Source organism: Pan troglodytes, chromosome 19 (assembly GCF_028858775.2).
Source record: "Pan troglodytes isolate AG18354 chromosome 19, NHGRI_mPanTro3-v2.0_pri, whole genome shotgun sequence".
Lineage (NCBI taxonomy): Eukaryota > Metazoa > Chordata > Mammalia > Primates > Hominidae > Pan > Pan troglodytes.
In genome coordinates, this window is record NC_072417.2 from 59,127,050 (window position 1) to 59,153,886 (window position 26,837).

At 44.2% G+C, this 26,837-nt stretch overlaps 1 protein-coding gene and 1 long non-coding RNA gene across 5 annotated transcripts in view; one reads left to right on the forward strand and one right to left on the reverse strand.

Annotated features, from left to right (window-relative positions):
* The window catches only part of LOC129137697 (uncharacterized), a 37,970-nt gene extending 34,585 nt beyond the window's left edge, over window positions 1-3,385 (forward strand). Inside the window, exon 3 of the long non-coding RNA XR_008540461.1 lies at window positions 3,296-3,385. This is a non-coding gene — a long non-coding RNA (uncharacterized LOC129137697). The remainder of the gene's footprint in view (window positions 1-3,295) is intronic.
* SHISA6 (shisa family member 6) overlaps window positions 126-26,837 on the reverse strand; it is a 324,781-nt gene continuing 298,069 nt past the window's right edge. For 2 of the 4 annotated variants that reach the window (XM_054671038.2, XM_054671037.2), the window contains 2 exons: window positions 8,299-8,451; window positions 126-6,435 (listed from right to left, as the gene is read on the reverse strand). In XM_054671038.2, coding sequence (XP_054527013.1) covers window positions 5,885-6,435; window positions 8,299-8,451 — 704 coding nt within the window. In that variant the 3' untranslated portion in view covers window positions 126-5,884. Of the gene's footprint in view, window positions 6,436-8,298; window positions 8,452-12,253; window positions 12,311-26,837 lie in introns of all 4 variants that reach the window. The other 2 variants (XM_054671036.2, XM_063799012.1) reach the window with 2 other exon arrangements.

Consider the following 26,837-nt stretch of genomic DNA (forward strand, 5'->3'; position numbering starts at 1 on the left):
TATTTGCAGTTAATCTTTGTTTCTGCCCCCAACTCCAATGACCTTCTACATTCTTTCTTGCTTTTTAATTACTTTCGGTTTTGACTCTGTAAAAGTCAGCATGTGGCTACTTAAAGAGACATACGTTATGTTGAAACAGCTTTATTTTTTAATCCATAAATATCTGTTACTGACAAAAGTGGAAAAATCCTTAAGACTAAATCTTACTAAAGTGTATCTGTTTACAGTACATGTAGAATGTGCTTTGACAGGTAAGTAGAACGATGAGATTTGTACAGAGAAGCAGTTACTAGAGCACTGCTTACCATGAAGCTTACATATGAGTAACGAAGAAACTGCAAAGATACAGATAGAAAGGTACTTTTCATCAGTACTACCATATAATAAACATGGAATTCATAAATTGGGCTAATGCATAAAAATGTTCATTAATCCCCCCTTAGGAAATTGTGTCCCCAAACTAAAAATATTACAGTAAGAATTGCTTTTTATTAGAGAATTTCAAGAATTCTTTACTACAAAATGTCTAGTTGAGTTATAGAACTAGAGGAATATTTGCCACTACAAAGCCAATGAATGAGTCCTCCCATGGTGTGGCATTCAGGGGTCACTGCAGGGTGGGCAGCAAAGTTGAGCAGGGTCTTCTCCTCCCTCAGGAGGGAGAGCATTAAGGAAACACACAGCCACAACATTATTTCTCTGACTGATGGAAGGTTAATGTGTTTGCTGATTTACAAGATGGGTTTGATGATCACAAACTTGGACTCTCCATTCTTGCTTCACAAGCCTTCACCGGGAGGACGGTAGTGTCATGAAGAAGGGCTACAAAGGTACTAGGATGGGATGAGTGCCCCTTCCTAGCAGCCCAGATGGAGATGCCTCCTCCTCCAGTTGGAATGGAGCCTCAGTGTCCAGACTTGGTCTTCAGGACACATATTCCAGAGTGGGTTATCATGACATTCATTGCCACACAACAGCCTGTGAACATGTTCCTCTGCAGCTTGAAATGAATTTCCCAGCTGCCCTCAAGTACAAACTTCATGCCCTTATGGGCAAACCTCCAGACCTTTCTCTCCAGCCAGCTCCCTCTCTGAAATTGGAACCGCCTCCCTCCAGCTATAAGGACCGTATCCAAATGGAAACTCCAAACTCAGAATTCCCCAGAATTCCACAGTCACTTAGGATGGTTTAGGTGTGTCTTTACAAGAGGGCTTCCACGGCACACAGTTGGTGACCTATTGAATGGTTAGGCCCTTAAACTTCAGGTACGAGGGCATCCCTGGGTGGCCGAGCCCATCAGGCCCACCCCAGGCTCTAGTGAGGAGTGCGGTGGCTGTCCAGGACATCTGAGGACATCGCTGTGGGGCAGGCGTTGTGGGATGTGTGCAGCTCAGTGGAGGTGGGGAGGAATGGGGAGAGCAGGTGCTGGCAGGGAATGAAAGCCCTACAGTGTAAGAGCTGGATGAAACTTCAGAGCTCATCTAGTCAAAGCCCCTCATTTTACAGATGGGGAAACTGAGGCACTGAGTGGGGAACATGACTCCCCCTCGGAGACAAAGCCAGGGCTGGAAGCTGTGTCTCCAGAGCCTCAGCCCTATGCTTTTTTTCTCCTAGAGTATGCTGCCTTCCAAAATCAAATATAGAGCCCAGGAAGACATGTCCTTCATATTGAATCTGCCATTAAAATGCTGCATTTATAAAAAATAACATTTGAACCCTGAAAAATACTTCATTAAAACACAATGCGCTTTCTTGAAAATACTCCAGAGCAAAATTTCCCAGATTCGGACAGGATGACAGGAAATGTATGTGGGAGGTAACATGCCAGCTCTTCTCAGGGCAGGCGCCTTCTGGAGTCCGAGTGATTGGCAGCCCTTTCATTTTACCTTGGGTCAAGTGCACAGTTGCCTGTGGAAGGAATATGAAGTTGGAGGCTGGTGACAGACAAGGTATCTCTGAAGAAAATGGATTGAGTTTGATGGCAGGGATGTTGGCATGGATATTCCTCCATGCTTGGAGACTCAGGAGGCCCTCAAGTCTTTGTGGACAAAGGAGGATAAGTGACATACACAAGCAGGAAGGGGGCAAGTGTGTTGGAGCAGTGGCTGAGAGCCCTCAAGGATAGGAGTCTTTGGCCAGAGCAGGAGCTTCTGGGCTAACATCAGGCTGGGTTGGGAGCTTCAGGGGACTTGCTAGTGGCAGGAACCAAACTGACCATCACAGGCCATGACATCTCAAACCCAGAGCTCCATTCCCTTCCCTCCCAGAGCTCAGAGGGGGAAAGCCCTTGGCTCCGTGCACTGGGGTATCAACTCACAGGGGCAGGAGATGAAGGATACACCAGTGAGGCAAACAGAAGACCCAAAGAATGTCTTATTCTTCCATTGTTTTCATTGAGAGCTCTGATTTTTAGAGCTGGAGATTATAGCAAGACCAGGGAAAAGAAATTAGGAATGGAGGAAGGTGAATGGAGGAAGGTAGATGGAGGAAGAGGGAGATGAGAGGAAGGAATGAGTGACCTGGCCTGGAAATCTGAGGTTTTCTGGAAATCAGGAGTTTCTGGGAGGGAGAGTGGAAAGAGGGGAGGAGAAATTTGAATTGGGGGCAAGGTTGGAACTTTCTAAGAGGCAGACGCCTGGCCCAAGACACTCCCAAGACACTGGGGGAGCCCTGAGGGCAGAAGCCTGGTTAGGAGGTGAAGTAATTCTTGGCAAAGCCTTTTTGACGCAGGAAGGCATGGAGCCAGGAGCCTGGAGCAAGACAGGGAAGGTGGAGATGCAGGAGGGATTGTGAAAGCTTCAGTGCCATCAGAGGCCAAGGAAACCAGGCAGAACTTTCAGGGCAGGAGAGAACCTGTGCAGATTCCAGTTCATTTCTGTTAGAGCAACAGAGATGTGCAAAAATGAATAAAACAAGGAGAGGAAAATCTTGGGCTTTAGGCTTCCTTTGTGAGCAGAAGGGAGGCTTTTACTGTAAGGGTGGATGGTACTTCTATGTATGGTAGAGGCCACCAGCCTGGTTGGGCTAGAAATCATGGCATCTAGGTTCCAGCCCCAGAAGCCTCTTTTATCTGCTACATGAACTTGCCTAGTGATGTGGCTTTGCTTGTTCCATGAAGATAGATGGGACAGCTGAATAAATGGGATACCTCTCTGTCCCAGCTATGACATAGTTTTCTGGATTTTGAAATGTGGGACTGAATTGGAGCAAGTCTGTAGACCTATCTCTACTTCTTTTTTCTTCCCTCCTTCCCTCCCTTCCTGCCTCTCTCCCTCCCTTCATTCCTTGCTTCTAGACCCAAAGGTGAAGCAGAAGAAATCCTTGAAAAGAAGTAAGCATTGCAGTAGAATTTTCCAACCCAACTGACATCAGAGACTTTCAGCCAGACAGTGGTAAGGCTGGGATGAGAAATGTCTTGGAATCAACTCATCAACAACCCCTGAGAGAGACGGAAACCCTGTCAGAGACAGGGCTTGGGGAGGACCCCTGGGGAAAAGTGTCACCCTGGGGGCTGGAGAACTTGGTGCTGAGAAGCTTTGACACTGGAGATGGGATCAGCTTTCTGGTTTGGTGTATACCTGCATGTAGACACCTGGGAAGGGCATTCTCAGCCACTCAGGTCCTTTCCCCTCACCACCAGCATCCTGCCTTCCAAGGGATGGCCACAGATTAGACGATTCAAAGGTGGTGGGCTCAGGGGCCCAGCTGGGAGCCACCTGCTCTATTCAGACTCACTTCTTCCTTTCCAACCCTCTTAGCCTCACCTTCTGGAACAAACTCTTATAAACCCCTGGGGACCAGCCCTTAAGAAGGTTTATGTGTCTGTTGGGAGGAAAGCAGAGAGGGTAGTCCCTGGCCTTCCAGCCGCACGACTCCAGGAATGCGTCCCCAGTGCGGGGTCTGACGGTGGCTTTCACAACCCCCAGCCTCCATCCCCCTAAGATCCAGGGTGATGGTTTCCTGTTCCTGTTGGGAGGCACACCCTGCAGAGGGGAGAAGTAGATGAGAGCTTTGGAACTCTTGAAATCAGTGAAAGGACACAGTCCATTGCTTTCTCTGTGGTTTGTGGACTTGGTTAGATTAAAAATCTCCAGGGCTGACACCAATAAATTCTCCTTCTACACTCGCCTTTTTAAAGGGCCATGAGTGCAGAACTGAGGGCAGGTAAAACCCCATTTATAAGGGCACTGCTGTTGGATCTGACTGTTTTTAGGATCACACCTTCACCCAATAGCCTGGAGTTGATTCCCCCAGCCCCAACCCAGCGGGTGCCCTGGCCCTGAGAATGAGGGAACCCCTTCTTTCCCCCACCAGGCTCTCTGGTCTTGGGGGAGCGGATGCTGCTGAATTCACTGTCACCTCCCCAGGAGGCCGTCACACCATGCCAACCCCCAGGCTGGAGGCGGGGAAGAGGCTGAGGTGGGCGGGCAGTGGTGGTCCCCCAACAGAGCTGAGGACCATGGTCTACCAGGTACCCCAGTGCCTGCAGAAAGGGACGATGCTGTGGGGACCTGCCCAGTTAGCCCCTAGGCCAGTCGCCTGGATGACCTTTGTTTGCTTTTGCTAATAGGCCTTTGTCCCTTTGATCCAGAGGAGGCACGGATCTGAAGGAACAGCCAGGAGGAATAAAGTTGCAGGGAGGATGTGGGGGAAGGGGACACAGGCAGTAGGAGTGATCTCTGAACTGAGCAGGTAGACAGAGATGGGGAAGGAAGGATGGGCGGAGAGGATGCAGGACAACCACCTCTCATCCTCCTTGTCTGGGGGCTGAAGAGCCGCTCTCTAGAAACTTCTGTCCAGGTCCTGCCAGAGGTGCATGTGGGAACAGGTGGAGCCCTGCAGGATGCGAATGTTGAGCCCGAGACCCCGCGCATCACAGTGGCCCTCCCCACCCTGGCTCTCTGGCCACCGCAGGTGCCTCCTGGGAGCAGAGCAGGGGTGGAGAAGGCGGCCTGAGTGGCAGTCATGGTCAGGTCTAGAGGCCTGGAGGGAGTGCGGAGATGATCGGGTGTCTGGGAGGGCCAGCACCCCATTGTTACTCCCCTCTGCGAAGGCTACAGCCAAAACCCCAGAGAACTCAAGGGTGAAATCCTCAGGGCCAGGGAAGGAGCACAGCCCGCTGAAAGGACAGGCCCAGGGTCCTTATGGGCGGGCAGTCAGCTGGAAGGGGTTGGAGTTCCCACCAATGGGGAGGCAGCTGAAGGAAGGGAACCCCTCCTGGTCCTGGAGTTGAGGGGAGGGGCACAGGGCCAGGGTTGGGCCCTCAGGGGTCAGCAAAGGAAGGGTCACTCAGTGGGGACCAGAGAGTTCCAGCAGGCAAGAAAAGAATCATTATTGTGCTTATGGACACAGCAGCTCCCTGGCTCTGAGAGAGCGAGCAGGCAGTTTTTAGGCACTAGAAGATTTCTGTGATGCGGTTCTAGGTAAATGAATGAGACCGAGTAGCCTATTCGGTCAGCCCACTGATTGGACCCGCTGGCCCCTTCAAACCCAGGCAGCTTCAGACCACGGTCAAGCAAGGGTCTCTTTGCTGACAGAACCTGCAGCTGAGTCCCCCGGATGGGGAGAAGGAGGCGCGGGACGGAAAGGGAGTTGGTGAAGGTGGTCGGGGGTGAGAATGGGGCCTAGCCCCCTCCTCACTCCCCATTGATTCTTCTGGAGGAGCAAGAGCGATTGCTCTTGGTCCTGGGTCTAAGTGTATTGGACCAGGCCATCGGGGCTGTGTCCCCGGGGGTATGGCTTTTTGGGCAAAGGTGGCCCACCCCCACTTCCTACAGAGGGGACAAGGGAAGGGAGAGTGGCAAGGCTAGAAGCTCTGCTCCTGGCCCCTCCTGGCCCCTGCTCTGCTCTGCCACGCCCAGCAGCCCCGGCCCTGCCCCGCCGGTCACACGGTCACTTCGGTCTTGCTGGCTGTGTAGCAGGTGTGGTGGCCCGGGATGTAGTGCAGCTGCTCCACCGTGTTGTGTCTGCGTGAGGCAAAGGCATGGCGCTTGGCTGCCGTCTGGCTCTGGCCCAGGGTGGCGTATGAGTTATTGGAGGCACTGGGATGAGAGTGCATCTTGCTCATGCGGTAGCGGTCCAGCACGGGTGTGGACACAAAGACGTCCGTGTGCGAGATGGCCCTGGACAGCGACTGCTCGGGAAAGGCCGTCCGCTCCGGGGACAGCAGCGGGTCCTGGGAGTGCAGGCGCTCCGTGGAGAGCAGCTGCTCGTCGGACAGGATGCGGTCGTAGGGCATGCTGAACTCATCTGGCAGGCCCCGATCCGGGGACAGGACCCTGTCCTGGGACATGGCCCGGATGGGCCGGCGGGGTCGTTCCCGTGGCAACGGCTTCTGTTGGGACATCTGGATGACATTGAGGGGGAGGGTGCCGCGGGCAGCCAGGTCGGGCAGGTGCCGCCGTCTCATGTAATACTCGTCAGCCTCCTTGTCGGCTGCAGGGGAGAGACAGAGTGAGAGAAGGCAACTGGGGTGACCCTGCAGCCAGGACTCAGATAGAACCCTGCCCCGCTCCTGCTCCATCACAGACCTGTCAACCTTAAGGGATAATACAGTCAAACTCCTTTAGTTATGGATTAGGACAGACGGCTGAAGGGTGTATTTTCCCATTGAATGTGCAAACCATTCTCTGGGGGCTTGTGAAATGCAGATTCTAATTCAGTGGGTCTGGGGTGGGCCCAAGAGTTTGCATCTCTAACAAGCTCCCAGGTAATGCTAAAAGCCTCTGGTACACAGACCACCTTGAGTAGGGATATGTTAAGGGACTTCCTCAGAATCCCCAGTGTGTTCAGGGCAGAGTTGATAGCAAGCCCAAGTCCCTGAACTCCGCCTGATCCTGGGCCGTATCTACCACACCATGGTCCTGAAACAGAATGACTATCTGTCTTACTAAAACATCCAAATAGCAGCTCTTCAAGCTTCCTGATGAGGTCCAGAGCCAGCCTCCGGCTAGAATAAAGTAAGATGCTCAGACTAGGAAACACTTGTGAAAATGTTTAACTGGTAACTTAGGAACATCGTAACACCTTCTCTGTAGTAACAGGCAATGCATAGAAAGCCAATACATGGGCCTCCAGTCCCCACACAGCCACATAATCAGCCTACACACACTCCACCTGTGCCCATAACGCAAGCTGGTTGGAGTAATCTTACATGTGCGCCTCGTTTAGATGCTCCACCTTCCTCTCTATCCAGCAGGCCCTCCTAAGCTCACACTGCTCTCTGTACCCTTGAATTTGCCTAGAACTTGCATGCTACAAACCTACTTGGACTTGCATGCTACAAACCTACTTGAACTTGCAGGTTACACACAAACCTGCATTGCCCCAAATTTCAGAAATGAGGCCTCCTACACATGGCCTTCTAGATCTCTGCAAAAGTGTGGGAATTCTGTCTGCTCTTCAGTTGGTGCAGCGGGGTGGTTGATGGGTATCCTTCCTCCTGAGGCAGATTTCATCACCTCGGGATGATTCCTCAGGTTATCAGACAGTCCCATCTCTAGCTAGAGACTCCACGTTTCACCATGGAGGTGGCTGATGTGGACTTGGGCTGCACTTCTGTCAGGGTAGGTTACTCTGAAGCTTTCAAGCAAATGCTCAGCCCTTGAGGCTCCAACTGCAGTTGGGTGGTCATCAAAAGAGACTCCTGGGAAAATGGGAGGAGAAGATCCAAGGCCAGAAAGCCAGGGAGGAAGAGCTGTCCTTTAGGGAACTTTTTTGACATTTTTGTATCTTTAACCCATTGATGCCCAGAGTCTCCCCAGACTCAAGAGGCAGAGCTGGCATCACTGGATAAACTGGATTGAACTGGTGAAATGGGGTGTATGCATGGGAGGTGAAGGATCTCAGGTCCTCAAGACACTGTTGGCTGGGTTGGAGAGGGAGCTGGTTTGTGGGCCTCTGGGAGAGGTCTCAGAGAAAGTTCTGGCCATTGCTAGCCTCTATCCAGTATAGGGTATACAGCAAGGAAGGCCCATGGTTTGAAGAAGGCAGGTGGGTGCGGGACTGGGAGAAGGCTTTCTCCTGCAGTTAAACTGGTGCATGAATTGGAAGGCCGTCTCCTATGGGGATATGAATCTGAGGATTCCATGGTCTTCTTTCTACGTATGGAAAGAATGGACTCAGTCCATAAGGAACAAAAGCAAAGAGTTTGTCTATTCTCTTCTCTCATCCTGCAACTCCTTCTTTATTCTTGGGATTTGACAGCTGTCCTATGGGGTATAGAGCAAGAGAGTGTGACATAGGAAGATATCTTGGAGCCCCAGAGACAGACCCCAACTTGGGGGAAATTCAACTTACTTAGCCTCTTCAGAGATGAATACTTGCTGGGGTTGGTCTTTACTGCAGACTCGTAGGATGGGGGCAGGTGGGCCAAGTTCTGGAACGAGCGGGAGAAGGAGAGGTCATAGGGCTCGGTGGCTGATGTCAGGATGTTGTTCATCCGTGGCTTCTCTGCAAGAAAAGGGAGGGGTGTTTTGTGTTAATGAGGACCATGTCTGTGGCAGGTGTGCTTTCTGCCTCACCCCTGATTCGAATCCCCATCCTCCTTTCCTGGACCTCTGTGCTTGGACATAGGTGATACTATTGACTCAGTTTCCCTCAGGCTCAGTTCCAGTTGTCAATAAGCCTAGGGGCAGATGCTGTTTTAGCCACCACCAAGACAGTTCACCATTCTGTGAATGGGAGACTCGACTCTTGAGTCTGAGGAGCGAATTCTCTCTCTCAGTACATCTCTGGGTTATCTGCTGAAAACGTAAGCCTGATGGAGCTGAGGGGCATCATAAAAATCATCTACTTCTGTGTGAAAGTGCTGTCCTTTTCCTAATAGCTTTAGGCAAACCTAGCTCTCAGGCTCAGAAAAATCTTGAGTTGGAGGACATGGAGTGACTTATGTTATTTATGTACCCATAGAAGAACTGAGTCCAGGACCCAGCTCCACTGAGACCCAACCCATGCTCCATCCATGGCATCCTAACACAGCTCATGTAGCCCCTTTCTCCTCTCCAAGCTCTGCACCTGACAAGCCACAATGAGCCACAGAGCTATTTTATCTTACTCTAATTCCTTTCTCTGAAGCCCCCTTAGCCATCTCTAAGCTGCTGGAGGAAAGAATCTAGACAAAAATGCATAGCACATCATCCCCACTTTCTCCTTCCTTCCCCTGAGATAGAGCATTGAGGTGCAAGAATCTGAAGAGATGGAAAGGTGTGTTGTTCAATGCCAGCGCTGGGGGAAAGAATGGAAGGAAAAGTGGGAGAAAAGGTGAAAGGGAGATGAGAGGATGGCTGATGGGAGCCCAGTGCAGTGTGCGCTGGGCTCAGGGCCAGATGAATGACATCTGGAGAGGGGGCATGCAAGGCCAGTGAGGGAGGCAGTGAGGATGAGGGGACAGAAAGAGCTGGAGATCCTGGGGAAGAAGACGAGCATGCCTCAGTGCTTCACGGACTTGAGGAGGAGAAGCCACAACAACAAGTCAATGAGTGGCTGCCATGGGAAATGGTGGTACCATTCCCAGAAGTGAGGCAGTTGGGAGGCTATAGTCTCGCTGTGTCATTCCTCCATCCTCTTTTTGTTTGGGACACCTCAAGGCCAAAGAATTTCTGAGAGGGGGCAGGCTCTAACTTCGGACGAATGTGCAGGAGGACTGCCACACCTCTTGGCAAAAAGAGTGAGGAAATGTGGAAAGCAGGAATTCTGTGGACTGTGTGAGAGGTGGGAGAGAGAGAAGCCCTCCTAGGCATTGTCCAAGGGCAGCCCCAAGCACCGGGGACTCCTGACTTTTCTACCTCTTCCTGCCTTCATTGTCACCCCCAACACTGGGGACTGAGCCAGGGAAGCTCAGCCAGTGAGCTGGTGTTCATGCCAGCTCAGGACATATGTGAGGGGGTGGAGGGTGCTCTACATCCCCATTAGAACATGCTGTACAGAAAGAGCCTCCTTGGCATGCATCAGGACAGATGCCAGGAAGTGGAGTGAGCAGGAACTTGGGAGTGCTGCTCCTCAGAGGGAGTAATAGCCACTCATCTCTCAGCACTTGTCTCTTCACTTTGGCTATGCTGGAGAAGAAGGAACCTCCTTCTGCCTGTTGGCATTATACTCTCAACAAGGCATCACTCAGCTCACCCACTTCCAAATGCAATCTTTCTGGATACTCTTGTTCCACCACTGTGTTACAGGACATACCCCTGAGCCAAGGCCAGCTCTCCCTTGCCTTCCGCCTTCATGGGATCACTGTTGCACACTCTCCCTCCTATAGAAATGCCTCCTTTACTCTTCTGTATGAAATTCCCGCCTCACTCAAGACATTTTGCTGTGCCAATGTCCCATCTTTTTAGCCGACGACAATATCTGTTCTTTAAGCCTGTATTGCTCTTCTAGTCAGTTCCACCCAGTTTAGTATCTAACTGATCTCTAATAATTTGACTTGAGTTGGGATTGTGGATCTCCAAATATTGCAATCTCCTTGACAGCAGGGCCTTGCTTTCCAATTTTTTTTGAATCCTTCATAGTGCTTGGCCCAGAATAAGGATCCAATTAATGCTCTTTGTGGAACACTAATTAAGTAGACTCAGGCCCCCTCCTCCCTTGATAGTCACTCTGCCAGCTCCTGGGAAAGAAGGGAACATCCAAGAAAGCAATGCAGAGAAAACTCTACTCTCACTACATTGTGAGCTGCTCAAGGGCAGGGACCAGGTCTCATCAACCCCCATCTCCTTGCACCAGTTGGAAAAGAGAAGACAGGAAGAGAAGGAGGGAAGAATGGCTCCTCCTGTTGTATTCAGGAGTCTGCTTGTGTTGGCTCCTTCTCAGGAAAATGAGCTCGATAGTGTGACTGAGCAAGTGGGAGCTCTCCTTGCGTGCCTTTTCTGGCTCTTCCTGAGGCTGCTTCATCACTGTGGGCATCCCCCAGGCTCCCTGCCTCTGCCTTCTGCACTTCTCTTTCAGTGCAGAGTGCCCCCACACCTGAGGCTTCTGTTACTGCCTCCAAAGCTTCACTCACATCTTCAGCTCTAACCTTCCTCCAGACTTCACGTCTGCATTCCTGCCTGTTGAATATTTTTTCTTGCAAACTCCAGGTGTCCAGATCCAAACTCACTGACAACTCCATCCCCCATACATACTGACTGTTTTCCTGATTCCTTAGATTTTGTTAATAAAACCCTTCATTTTTCTAATCAGTGTCATCATTGGCTCTCATCAGCCATATTCAGTTAGTAAGGAACTTTCTCCAATTCTTTCTTCAAAAGGTTTCATATCTCAACCGTCCTTTCTTTTCCCACTGTCAACATCACCACTGGTATCAACCTCTTTTCACTGATCTCCCCCGTTTCTCCCAGTTCTAACTTTTTAGACCCCACAACCTGACAAATCTGATTATACTATTGCTTTCATCATTTATTTCCACCTGGAGCATAGCACATGAAAATATTCCAATCTCTTCCTCCTAACTATAATATCCCTCAACTTCAATGCTGAGGCACACCATAATCTGACATAACAGTGGTAGGTCTCTCTACCAGGTAGCCTGTAGGATTTATCATTGTTTTGAGTTTCTCTCTCACTAAAATTTTAATGATGTTTTCACTCTTTCACAGCAAAGAGACAAAAATGACTGATAGTTCACAATTTACGTGGCTGTCTTATGTTCTATCAAGTCTTGAGCAGGTGCCAAAAATAGATTTTCTCTGTTCAGCTGTGATCTGGTGAGAGGATATTATAATCTAAGAGGGAAACATGGTTTTATAACCCTTGGGCACTATGCTAACACTCCTCCACTCAACAATTTTCAGCCTCTTTTTTCTGCCAAGAGGCTAAAGCCCAAATCAGTTTTGAGTTTTATCAAATCTTAATTAGCCTGGGGAGGATCATAAAGTTTAACCAAGTCTCATGTCTTTCGTAAATGATATCACAAATAGCTTTGAGCAAAGGAGGGTGTTCCACTCCTTGCTGTGGACATACGGAATTTATGACTGTAAGAAGTGATACAGGTGGCAAGTAGAAATGGGCCTAGCCCCTTTCTGTTTATGTCAAGAGATCATTCTGATATCGGAGACAGAAACATCAAGGGGAAAATAGCCTACAAGTGAGATTAGAGCATTGTGGCCCTGGAGGAGGGCGAGCCTGTGGCTCCTTGGACCTCCTTAGCTTCAGTGAGTTAATGACCATGTGTTTGATGCCCTGATAGGCATCCATCCTTAGAATGGTGCCACTCGAAATAAGGAGGAAATGCAGAGTGCTCTCAATCATCTCTCACCATGTGGCGGGATCTGGGTAACACTGCTCAAAATCGGATGGTTATATTGATGATCACCTGAAAATCATAGAAAAGAAATTTTTAAAGAAGAGTTCAGGCATTCCACCATCTCTCCAACATAACAGCATCTCTCTTTACCTCTAATGTGCTTCTCTGACTTAAAGGAAGCACTTCTAAGAAAGGGAGAGGTCATTGTATGAGGCTCCAAGAAACGTCCCCTGCTGTTTCTGTCTCTCTCCTTCTGCAACAGGGTTTCCTCTGTCACCATGGTGACCCACCCACATCTCGGGATGAGGCCAACCAGCGATAGAGGCTTCATAGGGGTGGGTGGAAGAGGAGAAGGATGGAGAGTAGGGAGTGTTTGGCAGGTATGCATGCACGCGTGCATGGACAGGGTGGGGGAACTAAGCAGGGGAAGCAGATTTCATTGAGTGGTGGGTATTAGGGTGTGGTTAACCAAAATGAGGGTGCCCTGACTTAAGGCGCTTCCACTTTACAGGACTTTGATTTGTCCCTAAGCCTTTATACAGGAGGGTCTGGATGCATCCTGAGATGCAGCAAGATGACCTGAGCTGTCCATTGCCTGAGATCAGGAGTCCTGGATTCTAGGCTCTGTCCTGCCTTTAAATGACACAGTCTAATAGTTCAAAGGCATTTCCTTTATTAATAATATTCCACTTAGATGGAATAAGCCACACAATTAACACAGTTACAGTTGCCAAACCCTGAAGTTCAAGGCGTTCCAAAAGCTTTTAAAATTGTTTGAATGAAAATGTGGCTGACCACTACAGTGCACTCTGGCATGCTATGATTGCTTCAACTGAACATCATGTTCTTGTTTTTCATTGTTGCATGTATCTGATTTCAACTAAAGCAAAGGGAAGAGGAGGCATGAGGCCTTTGCTTTAGTTTACCTAAACCGCAGGTTACAGCCCTGTCCTTCTTGCAGTCTAGAATATCTGCTTTCATTTCCTTACATCTTGTGACTGAAGCCTTCTTTCCTGCCTTTGGCCTTATACTCTGGCTACTCATTCCATAGCTCCTTCACTATGTCCCATTTCCCCTTCTATTCTGTAAATACCAGGGCTTCATAATGCTCAGGCATCTTTGTGAAGACTTCAGCTCTACTCCAAGGTTTACATCCACTTGCCCAGATTAATAGTTCCCAAATCTACAACTCTAGCTTAAGGTCCATCTTGATCTGTAGGGTTAGATTTTATGCTTATGGACATGCCCTTGAAATTCCTACCCTCACCCCAAATCATTAAGTCCCAAAGTGAGCTCCTCATTTTATTCTGGTGTCCAGGCTTCTGTCCATGGTACTGTTGTTCCGTGGGCCTGGAATGTGAAACTTTAATCATCGTCACCATTTTCCTCCTGTCATCCTCCATATCCAGTGTATCCCAAAGTCCTCTTCCCTGTAGCCATCTCCTAAATCCAGGCCCATAGTAGACCTTTTTGTCAAGATTTCTTTTAGCTCCACTCTCAATTTCCAAGACAAATCCTGTGAATTCCCACCAGACAAAATTTCCCAAACCAATGGAATCATCCAGCATTCCCTTGGTGAAGGCTGAACTCTAAATAGTCAAGCACAACAGGGCCGGGCGCAGTGGCTCACACCTGTAATCCCAGCACTTTGAGAGGCCAAGGCGGATGGATCACCACGTCAAGAGTTTGAGACCAGCCTGGCCAACATGGTGAAACCCCATCTCTACCAAGAATACAAAAATTATCCAGACATGGAGTGGCATGTGCCTGTAATCCCAGCTACTTGGGAGGCTGAGGCAGGAGAATCACTTGAACCTGGGAGGCAGAGGTTGCAGTGAGCCGAGATCGCGCCACTGCACTCCAGCCTGGGGGATAGAGCAAAACTTTGTCTCGGGGGGAAAAAAAAAAAAAAAATGTCAAGCACACTATCCAGTGGGGGTGGGTTTGGGAAGTAGGCCACAATTTCTCACATGAAGATACTGTCCCTTTGCAAGACAGATTAGGTTGAAGCCAGGGAAGAAACTGTTTGCCAAAGATTGAAACAGTTCTACACTGGACCTGAATTTAAGCAAGAAGAGAGAATCCAGAGAGATTAAAAAACATTTTTTCTTGCTTGTCCTCCAGAGGCAAGAAGAAAACTAGTTCCAATGAGGTTTTGTTGTTGTTGTTGTTTGGTTTATTTGTTCGTTTTTAAGCAATATGGCAGGATCACAGAGAAATGGGAGAAACCCAGGTCATTCAGTCTGGAGTTTCTGGAGAGTGGCAGTCAGTAAGAAACACTTCTAGACTTCCATCTCAGAGTTGAGGTATCACCAGGAAAGGGTTATTTATGACTCAGATTCACTTAATAATTGCTGATAGCCAATTATGCTTCTTGCTCTGTGCTGAACACTTTCATAGGCATTTTTAAAAAACTCGTCTTCACAATGATCTTCATTTAAATGAGGACTGAAGTAGAATGAATATATATTATTGGCCTACCATTTGCCAGACACTATGTAGAACTTTTTAAACACCTTAATTGAAATCTTTATTGTATTTTTTTAACAGATGAAGTCACAAACAATATATGTCTTGATTTACAAGTACAGTGCTTTTCCTTTTGTTTGAATCTCACTTAAAATGTTTCATTAACAGCAGATTTTTTCCTACCTTGGCATTAAGGAGAACATTTTTAAGTTAAGTATAAGGATGAGAATAACCCTAAAATAACCGCTGTGACATTTTGTTGTATTTCCTTTTATTACCTTCCGCCTGTGGATGATTATATGAGTGCTTACATACACCCTCAACCCCAACTCCCCCACCTAAATAACACTGCAATGAATAATCTTGTATATGTGTCAGTTTGTACAGACTGTAGTTCTTAAAATGAATTAAAATAGCATGATTTAATCTTTACATGTATGCAGAATGACAATTGTGTGAGACAATTGGCTGTGGCATTTTTATAGTAGTAAAAGCGATGAAACCACCTAAATGCTTATACATACATTTACTTATGCACACAGATAAAAATATCTAGTTTTTGCATAAGTAATCATGCTGCATACACTACTTTAATCTTCTTCATACCTAATGAATAAATGAAAGTGTCTTGAATATATTTTTACGTTTTGAAATATTATTTGATTACTGTAGCCTTGTAGTATAGTTTGAAGTCAGGTAGTGTGATGCCTCCAGCTTTGTTCTTTTGGCTTAGGATTGACTTGGCGATGCGGGCTCTTTTTTGGTTCCATATGAACTTTAAAGTAGTTTTTTCCAATTCTGTGAAGAAAGTCATTGGTAGCTTGATGGGGATAGCATTGAATCTGTAAATTACCTTGGGCAGTATGGCCATTTTCACGATATTGATTCTTCCTACCCATGAGCATGGAATGTTCTTCCATTTGTTTGTATCCTCTTTTATTTCCTTGAGCAGTGGTTTGTAGTTCTCCTTGAAGAGGTCCTTCACATCCCTTGTAAGTTGGATTCCTAGGTATTTTATTCTCTTTGAAGCAATTGTGAATGGGAGTTCACTCATGATTTGGCTCTCTGTTTGTCTGTTGTTGGTGTATAGGAATGCTTGTGATTTTTGTACATTGATTTTGTATCCTGAGACTTTGCTGAAGTTGCTTATCAGCTTAAGGAGATTTTGGGCTGAGATGATGGGGTTTTCTAGATAAACAATCATGTTGTCTGCAAACAGGGACAATTTGACTTCCTCTTTTCCTAATTGAATACCCTTTATTTCCTTCTCCTGCCTGCTTGCCCTGGCCAGAACTTCCAACACTATGTTGAATAGGAGCGGTGAGAGAGGGCATCCCTGTCTTGTGCCAGTTTTCAAAGGGAATGCTTCCAGTTTTTGCCCATTCAGTATGATATTGGCTGTGGGTTTGTCATAGATAGCTCTTATTATTTTGAAATACATCCCATCAATACCTAATTTATTGAGAGTTTTTAGCATGAAGGGTTGTTGAATTTTGTCAAAGGCTTTTTCTACATCTATTGAGATAATCATGTGGTTTTTGTCTTTGGATCTGTTTATATGCTGGATTACATTTATTGATTTGCGTATATTGAACCAGCCTTGCATCCCAGGGATGAAGCCCACTTGATCATGGTGGATAAGCTTTTTGATGTGCTGCTGGATTTGGTTTGCCAGTATTTTATTGAGGATTTTTGCATCAATGTTCATCAAGGATATTCGTCTAAAACTGGTACCAAAACAGAGATATAGATCAATGGAACAGAACAGAGCCCTCAGAAATAACGCTGCTTACCTACAACTATCTGATCTTTGACAAACCTGAGAAAAACAAGCAATGGGGAAAGGATTCCCTATTTAATAAATGGTGCTGGGAAAACTGGCTAGCCATATGTAGAAAGCTGAAACTGGATCCCTTCCTTACACCTTATACAAAAATCAATTCAAGATGGATTAAAGATTTAAACGTTAGACCTAAAACCATAAAAACCCTAGAAGAAAACCTAGGCATTACCATTCAGGACATAGGCGTGGGCAAGGACTTCATGTCTAAAACACCAAAAGCAATGGCAACAAAAGCCAAAATTGACAAATGGGATCTAATTAAACTAAAGAGCTTCTGCACAGCAAAAGAAACTACCATCAGAGTGAACAGGCAACCTACAACATGGGAGAAAATTTTCGCAACCTACTCATCTGACAAAGGGCTAATATCCAGAGTCTACAATGAACTCAAACAAATTTACAAGAAAAAAACAAACAACCCCATGAAAAAGTGGGCGAAGGACATGAACAGACGCTTCTCAAAAGAAGACATTTATGCAGCCAAAAAACACATGAAAAAATGCTCATCATCACTGGCCATCAGAGAAATGCAAATCAAAACCACTATGAGATATCATCTCACACCAGTTAGAATGGCAATCATTAAAAAGTCAGGAAACAACAGGTGCTGGAGAGGATGTGGAGAAATAGGAACACTTTTACACTGTTGGTGGGACTGTAAACTAGTTCAACCATTGTGGAAGTCAGTGTGGTGATTCCTCAGGGATCTAGAACTAGAAATCCCATTTGACCCAGCCATCCCATTACTGGGTATATACCCAAATGACTATAAATCATGCTGCTATAAAGACACATGTACACGTATGTTTATTGCGGCATTATTCACAATAGCAAAGACTTGGAACCAAGCCAAATGTCCAACAATGATAGACTGGATTAAGAAAATGTGGCACATATACACCATGGAATACTATGCAGCCATAAAAAATGATGAGTTCATGTCCTTTGTAGGGACATGGATGAAATTGGAAACCATCATTCTGAGTAAACTATCGCAAGAACAAAAAACCAAACACCGCATATTCTCACTCATAGGTGGGAATTGAACAATGAGATCACATGGACACAGGAAGGGGAATATCACACTCTGGGGACTGTGGTGGGGAGGGGGGAGGGGGGAGGAATAGCACTGGGAGATATACCTAATGCTAGATGACGAGTTAGTGGGTGCAGTGCACCAGCATGGCACATGTATACATATGTAACTAACCTGCACAATGTGCACATGTACCCTAAAACTTAAAGTATAATTAAAAAAAAGGAAATAAATAAATAAATAAAATAAAATAAAATAAAAAGAAATATTATTTGAAACACCTTATATGGTTTCACAATATTCTTTCTATAGAATAGTCTATTCTGTATGTCTATATATCATTTAAGCATAATATATTTAAGCATATTTAAGCAGGTACCCTATTTTTGGTATTTAAATTGTTCAAAAGTTTAATAATGTGACATCAAACAACCCTGAGCACACATCTTTAGCGATGTCTCATTTCCTTAGCCCAATAACTAAAATCAGCATTTCTAAGTCAACACACTGTCAATTGTCTAGCAATGTGACAGGGTAGATTGATAGATTTCCTCATGTTGAACGATTCACTTGTCTATTACTGAGAAATATCTTATTTGATTCTGGTGTCTTATTATTTTGTTACAACACTGGATTCTATTTTCTTGTGATATATGTATATATGTGAAATATGCATTCATAAATAACACTTGTATTTTTTGTGCTAACCCTGTCAAGCTTTTGTATTAAGATAAATTTGTAAAACCAAGTGAATAACTTTCCATCTTTTTGTATGCTTTGAAACAGTATAGCATGAAGCATCTGTTTTTTGGATGTTCGGAGGAATGCAACAATAAAAATGTGTAATGTCTTTTCGGGGGGTCCTTCTATTGCCACAGGGCTAAAGGCTTGGCTTGTGTTATTTCATCAACTGCACAACACCAATTTTGGGAGGCAGATTGTGTTGTCATTGCCAGTTTAGAGATAAGGAAACTGAAGTTTGGAGAGTTTGAATATTTTGCCGAATGTTGCGTAGTTAACAGGTGAAGCTGGGATATGAACCCAGGCAGGCTGGCGCTAGGCCCACATTCTTAACTATGTAATGTTATGTATATTGCCTTCCCATACTTGGCAACACAATCCTTGCATAGTGATTCATTCAAGCTTTCCAATTTCTAAATTCAATTTGCAATTTCAATTTTTCTTTAAAAAAATCCATTGGACATTTTAAACTTCCTTAGCTTAAAACTAAAATATCACTCACAAAAATCTTCATATATGAAGTTGGATCGCTTTTCTTCTTAATTTTCTGTGTCAGTGTTTTCTGGATTAGTAATTTATTCATATTATTTACTCTTTCACAGAATTACCTCTTATACATATCAGTTCTATAATTTTTTAACTCTTCCAATCATTATTTTACGCTTTTGAATTTGCTAATTCCTGCCTCCTAATTTTCTTTGGTTTCATTTGTTATTGTTTTCTCATTTCCTGGCTTAAATCTTTGATGCATTTATTTTCACTCTTTTCTGTTAACAATATAAGGTCTTTAACTATGAATTTCTCTCTGGCACTATTCCATGAGCAACAATACACAGTGTTCTTATTGTTGTTATATCCTAAATGATCTGTAATTGCAGCCTTAGTTTTCTCTTTGACCCAAGAGTTATTTAGTAGAGTGTTAAAATTCAAAATGTTTGGGTTTGTTCGTTTGAACTTTTGCCATTAATTTTCTATTGTATTGTACTGTGGTCAGAGAGCAGAGCCTGTACAAGTTCTGCTTTTTGGAACTTACTGAGATTTCCTTTGTGGACTAATATACAATCAATTTTTGTAAATGTTTTATGAGTACTTAGAGAAAAGATATATTTTCTTTTGGTAGAGTACAAAATTGACATATATCTCTTAAAGAAGGTTCCTATTATATCTATGAAATCCATTATTCAATTCCTCTGCATCCTAATTCATCCTTTGCCTACTTAATCTCTCAAAGACTGAGGGTGATGTGTTAAGGTCTTCCACTACTCTTGTGCTCCCGTCACTTCCTCTTTGTATTTGTTACAGAATTAGTTTTATATATTTCACAGCTACATTATTCAGCACAAAAAGCACATGACGCTATGTGTCTTGTTTATCGCATGTACCATTTATTGACATTAAATAACCCTTTCTGTCCTTTTTTTTTTTTTTTTTGAGATGGAGTCTTGCTCTGTTGCCCAGGCTGGAGTGCAGTGGTGCCGTGGCACAATCTTGGCTCACTGCAACCTCTGCCTCCTGGGTTCAAATGATTCTCCTGCCTCAGCCTCCCGCGTAGCTGGGATTACAGGCTTCCACCACCACATCCAGCTAATTTTTTGTATTTTTAGCAGAGACATGGTTTCACCATGTTGGCCAGGCTGGTCTCAAACTCCTGACCTCAAGTGATCAACCCGCCCCGGCCTCCCAAAGTACTGGGATTCCAGGCATGAGCCACTGCGACTGGCCCCTTTCTGTCCTATTTAATGCCTTCTTTTTGCCTTTAAGTCCACTTGATCTGACATTTATATTGCCATCCCAGCTTCCTTTTTGTTTGCAATTGCCTGATAAACTTTGTCTAGCCTTTTATATCTAACCTTTCTGTGTCATTTTATTTTATGCTTATCTTTTGATGACACAGAAAGAGTATTCTATCTTATGTGGTACTTCATGGGTTGTCCAATTAGCTAAAAGGGATTCCTCATTCTCATAGAATGGTCCTTTCTTCATTGGAGTATCTTCTCCTCTCTGCTATAGTTGTGTAGTATGATCATGACTTCTCCGCAAAGCCCAGACCCCAGGTGTCAGGGCTACTTGACCAAGTATGAGTGCTTGACTTAACCTAAGTTAATTCAAGTCCCTACTCCAGGAATTAGAAATCATTATAAGAGAGAGTTTTGGTGTCTCTGTATGACTGTACTCATGACACATAAACTAGGTTGCTATGGGCAGTCATGTGGGTTTGGAAGAGATAAAGTCAGTCTTTAGAGACCGGGGCATATTGTATTTTCCAAAAATGGCTACAGTTATATTTCTAGTCCCACAGGCTCTCCCATAACCTTGCCATCCACTCATTAGATGGGACTTATTTTCCTGCTCCTTGTAACTGGAGGCTTGTGTGACTGTCTCAATGAATAGAATACAGCAGGAGTAACCTTGCACGACTTCCAAGGCTGGGTGCAAAAAGTGTTACGACTTTCACCTGGCTCTCTTTCTTTTGGCACACTCAACCTTAGATTCCAGCTGCCAAGTTGTAAGGAAATCCAGGCCACATGAAAAGGATACATGAAAGAGCTGATATTCCCAACTAAGGTCTCAGTTGACAGCCAACATCCACTGCCAGCCCTGTGAGGGGACAAGACTTCAGATAGTTCTGGCCCACAGCCTTCTAGCTGTCCTACCTGAAACAACTGGAATGGAGATGAGCCATCTCTATTGAACTTGGCCCAAGTCACAGATGTATAAGCAAGCTAAATGTTGTCTTTATTGTACCATTTTTATTTTGGGATAGTTGTAGTCTCACATGCAACTATAATGAGTAATACAGAAAGATCCTGTGTACTCATTGCTCAGTTTCTCCATTTTGTAAAAATATAGTACTATATCAAAATCAGAATATTGGCATTAACACAGTTAATGTACAGAACATTTCTGTCAACACAAGGATTCCTCTTGTTGCCCTTTTATAGCCGCACCCACTTCCTTCCTGCACCCACCCCTTCCTTAATGCCTGGCAACCAATAAATCGTTCATTCCTATAATTTTGCTATTTCGTGAATGTTATAGAAATGGAATCATACAGTATGTTAACTTTGGGATTGGGTTTTCTTTCAGCGAGTGTAATTCTCTGGAGATTGTTCCGGGTTGTTGCATATGTAAATGGTTCATTGCTTTTTATTGCTGAGTAGTGAATATTCCATGGTATGGATGTGTCATACTTTTTTTTTTTTTAAACCATCGACCTGTTGAAAGGCATATGGGTTGTTTTCAGTTTGGGGATATTATGAATGGAGATGCTGTCAACATTCATGTGCAGGTTGTCATGTCAACATACAGCTTCATATACCTGGAATAAATACCTAGGAATGCAATTACTGAATTGTATGGTAGTTGCATATTTAATTTTTTTTTTTTTTTTGGAGAGAGAGTCTTTCTCTGTTGCCCAGGCTGGAGTGCAGTGGCGTGATCTTGGCTCACTGCAAGCTCCGCCTCCTAGGTTCATGCCATTCTCCTGCCTCAGCCTCCCGAGTAGCTGGGACTACAGCTGTCTGCCACCACACTTGGCTAATTTTTTTGTATTTTTAGTAGAGACGGGGTTTCACCCTGTTAGCCAGGATGGTCGCAATCTCCTGACCTCGTGATCCACCCGCCTTGGCCTCCCAAAGTGCTGGGATTACAGGTGTGAGCCACCGCACCCGGCCTGCATATTTAATTTTTAAAAAATCTTCCAAACTGTTTTCCATAGTGACTGTACCATTTTACATTCCCACCAAAAATGAATGAGTGATCCAGTTTCTCTATGTCCTTGCCAGTATTTGGCGTTGTCACTATTTTTTTTTAAATTTTAGCTATTTATACCTTAGGTATGTAGCGATATCTCATTGTGGTTTTAATGTGCATTTCCCTTATGGCTAATGATGTTGAACATCTTTTCATTTGCTTGTTTTTCATCTATATATCTTCAGTATAATGTCTCGTCGTTACTTCTGCCCATTTTTAAATCAGATTGCATTTTCCTGTTTTGAGAATTATTTTTATATCCTAGATATTAGTCCATTATTAGATAGAAGGTTTGCAAATAGTTTTTCCAGTGCGTACCCTGTCTTGTCATCCTTTTAATAGAGTCTTTTGCAGAGCAAATGTTTTAATTTTAAGTCTGATTTATCAATTTTTAAATTTTATACATTGTGCTTCTGGTATCAAGCTTAGGAACTCTCTTCTATCCCTGAAGCCTGAAAAACATTCTCCTGTTTTTTTCTTCATGCTTTATAGTTTTATATTTTACATTTAAATACATGATCTATTTTGAGTTAATTTTTATATGAGGTAGGAGACTTAAATGTTGAAGTTCTTTTTTTTTTGCTTATGAATATCCAATTGTAAATACCTGATCTATTTTGAGTTAATTTTTATATGAGGTAGGAGACTTACATTGAAGTTCTTTTTTTTGTTTTTGTTTTTTGCTTATAAATATCCAATTGCTCTAGAATCACTTCTTTAAAAAGATCACCTTTTTTCACTAAATTGCTTTTGCACCTTTTTCAAAAAATCAGTTGGGTATATTTGCATGGGCCTATTTCTGAGTTTTCTATTCTGTTCCATTTATCTATATGTATATCCCTCTGCCAATGCCACACAGTTTTGATTACTGTTGCTATATGATATTTCTTGAAATTGAGTAGACTGATCCTCCTACTTTATTTTTCTTTTTCAAAATTCTTTTAGCTATTCTACTTCCTTTGCCTTTTCGTACCAATTTTATAATAATATTGTCTATAGCCAGAAAAAAATTTTGCAGGGATGTTGGTAGGAATTACATTGAATCTGTACATTATTTTAAAGAGAACTGACATCTTTGCTGTCTAGTCTTCCAATCCCTAAACATGGCATGTATCTCTATTTATATTGTACCATTTTAATTCCTTTGACATTTATACTTTAAAAATTATTTTCTTAGTGGCTCTTCTAGGGATTGCATATGTGTCTCACCTCATCACAATCCTCAGAATTAACTAATTCCAGTAGAATGTAGAAACTTTGTTCCAATAGTGCATCAATGAATCCTCCTCCTTTGTCTTATCATTGTCATATATATTACATCTCTCTCTCTCTATATGTATACATACATTACACTCAACAATGCAGCATAAAAATTATTGCTTTATATACTTTTATGTCTTTTAAAAGTTAGGAGAAGACACAAGAAAAATATGTCTACAGAACCTCTTGCATTAACCACATATTTGTAATTTCTAATGTTTTAAATGTCTTCCTGTTTAAATTTCTTCTTTCTTGATAATGAAATTTTAAATTTATTACCAGTGGAACTGTTTCTTCTAATGAGATCTTAGGTAGAAGCCCAATTCAGAAGACAGATGGAAATCAAGCTGCTCTGGGAGAGGCAGGGGTTGATTGAGTAGGAGGAGTGCTCATACTCCATCCTAGACACTATTCTTTACACAGTGGCCCTTGAGGCACCTGCAAGCAACCCTCAGTTCTCTCTGAAGCCATTTTGGAAATGCTGTCCTAGAAGCACCCTTAAGTGACTGCTTTGATGTGAGAATAAGGTGGTCTTCACAGAGAATCATGTTGGCCCCCATCTGAAGGAGGTAGAGGAAGGCACTGAGCTTACACTTACGCAAGAACTGCAAAAGGTTCCATGTGGAACCTTTCTTTTTTTAATTTCTGAAAATGTGTCAGTTTGAGGCAACAAATAACTCCCTTTATCTCGGGGTAAAAGAATTTTAGAACCTATTTCATCCTTCTATAAGATGTCTTGAATACTGAATGACTCATCCCAGCCAATATTCTAACAATTAATATGTGTGAATTCAAATGCATGAACTCAAATGAGCTATGTCCTAATGTCTGTTTCCTTTCAGCCTGAACTTTCCTTAGTATTTCTTATAATTCAGATTTGCTAGCAAATAATTTTCTCAGTCTTTGTTTGTCTAAGAATGTTTTTATTTCACCTTCATTTTTGAAGATTATTTTTGCTGTATGTAGAATTCTTGGTTGACAGGCTTTTTTTTTTTTTCTTGTAGCACTGTTAAAAGGTCTTCCCAACTGCCTCTGGCCATTGTTGTTTTGGTTGAGGAGTCAGCCATTTATTGTATTGCTGCTCCTCTATATGTGATGAGAAGGCAAGGGTATCTCACAGTGCCCCAAATCTGCTGAGTCTGTTTTGACCACAGTAGCAGTTGCCAGTACTCACAGCCTGTCCCACCCAGGTAGAACCTCTGTGCTGACTGATCAGCGGGGAGGGTGGAGCAGCTCTGGGCAAGAATGTCTAGAGCTAATAAACCCCTCACTGTTCTTACCTGAAGTTCAGCAGTTGTTCAACCATAAATGCTTCTCAGATTATTGTATACCTTTGGTCAATTTCCAGAGCACTGAAATGGCTGTTTTTATAAATTTTCTCTAGCTTCATAATTGCTTTATGAGGAAAGGATTTGCCAACCTTCTTACTGGGGCATGACCAGCTTCACTGGAGTTCTGGGCACAGTCTCCCCAATCATCCTCTAGCTTCCTAGTACCCTGGAGACCTCAGTGCTCAGCCAAAGAGATGTTAGAGGGAAGTGGAGATGAAGGGGAAGCTCTGGTTGTGTCCTCACTCCCTGGGTAGCTTAAAGGCATCTTAAGATCTTTTGGTATTAGTAAAATTCCGAATACATTTTAGGTTGAACATTTTGTATCCTGGGAGAATGATACCTGTGTCCAGATTTCAGACTCATTCATACATATTAATAGTTATAATATTGTCTGGGATGAGTCATTTGGTATTAAAGACATCTCATAGAAGGGGAAAATAGCTTCCAAAGTTCCTTTGCCTCAAAATAAAGGGAGTTATTTGTTGTACCAGACTGACACATTTTCAGAAATGAAAAAAGAAAGATTCCACATGGGACTCTTTGCAGTTCTTGCTCTAAGTATAAACTCAGTGGCTTCCTCTGCCTCCTTCAGGTGGGGGCCAACATGATTCCATATGAAGACCACCTTGTGCTCACATGAAACCGGTCACTGAAAGGTGCCTCTAGGATGCTGTTTCCCAAACTGGCTTCAGAGAGACCTGAGGGTTGTGTGGATGTGGCTCAAAAGCCACTGTTTAAAGGATAGTGTCTAAGGGATGGAGTGTCAGCATTCCTCCTACTCACCTGACCTCCGCCTCACCCAGAGCAGCTGGGTTTCCATCTGTCTTCTGTACTGGGCCTCTACCTAAGATTTCATTAGAAGAAACATTTCCTCTGGTAATAAACTTAAAATCTCTTGATCAAGTTCAGCTACTGCATTTTATAGGTGAGAAAAGAGGTTCAGAGAAGTGAAGTAACCTGTCCAAGATCAGAGAGTTGGTGGCAGAGACAGGACTTTCCCAAGCCTGTACTTTTATTCATTATGCGTCATTGTCTGAAAGCTTCCATGCTATTTACAAAGTCTCTCTGTGCTCCGCAGAAGACACTCCAAGAAGGTTTGTGTTTTCTGGTGGCTGTGCATCTCATTGCTTGTAGCCCTTGGGTGTTGGTATATATCTGGGTTCCATGAAATACTTTCTCTGAACTCTGTAAGAATGGGTGTGGTTTTGAGTTAAGTAAGTTTTGAATCCTGCATACTATATCCTTCCTCTCGGACATTTACCATGCATGTTAAAGGCACTGAGAAGTCCAACCATAAATAACCCATTTTATTAGTTATTTGACCATGGAGCAATTTTTTCACCTAACACAGACTGTAGACAGGAAACATATACATCCATTTGGGTATTCTGGGGGGACTTTAACAAAAGGACTACATTCAAAAGTGTGAGCAGGATGTATGGAACCCCCAAGAGACACTGCAGTGCTCCAGGACTAGTAGAAGTGAGAGCTTTAGCCAAACTGGGCCTGAGTGATGAAGGAAAGGAGTGGCTTCTGGAACCCAAAGGCAGGGAGAACTGTGTACACAGGGTCCTCTGATCTTTAGTTGAGAGACATAGCCAGACTCCCATTAATGTACAGGAAGGTAGCCTGGGAATGAAGTGTCCCAACTTCACTCTCCTCCGTCTCTCTGCTCTCTTTTGGGGATTCCCCATTTATCAAACCCAGCCAGCAGCCACAGAATGAGAAACCTAGCAAAGTAATACACACAGGTCAGCATCCAGGAGCACTGAGAAGGGTGGAGAGTCGATACAGAGGGTCAAATGGAAATTTCCAGCATAGATTCATTAACCAGCTTTGACAAATGCTACGTTAGTGTACTCCAAAGATGTCCTGTGGGGGTTTTGGCAGATGGTTTTCTATGTAATGGGTGGAGGTCTGGAACGTGTGGGAAGATATGTGTTGATGTGGAAGGGAGGACAGCAGAATTCATGACGTACACCGAATAGCAAAGCTAACAATTCTCTGATTTTGTCGAGGGCTCTTCTCTGCGGGGATATGCATGCAGTCTGTTAAGTTTGGCATCCTGTCTTTCTCTGGACTTATCAACTGATCATATCTCCTCTCCCTCAATTACCAGTCCCTCCTCCTTCTCTCTTCATGAGTCCTGGGCTTTGGCACAGT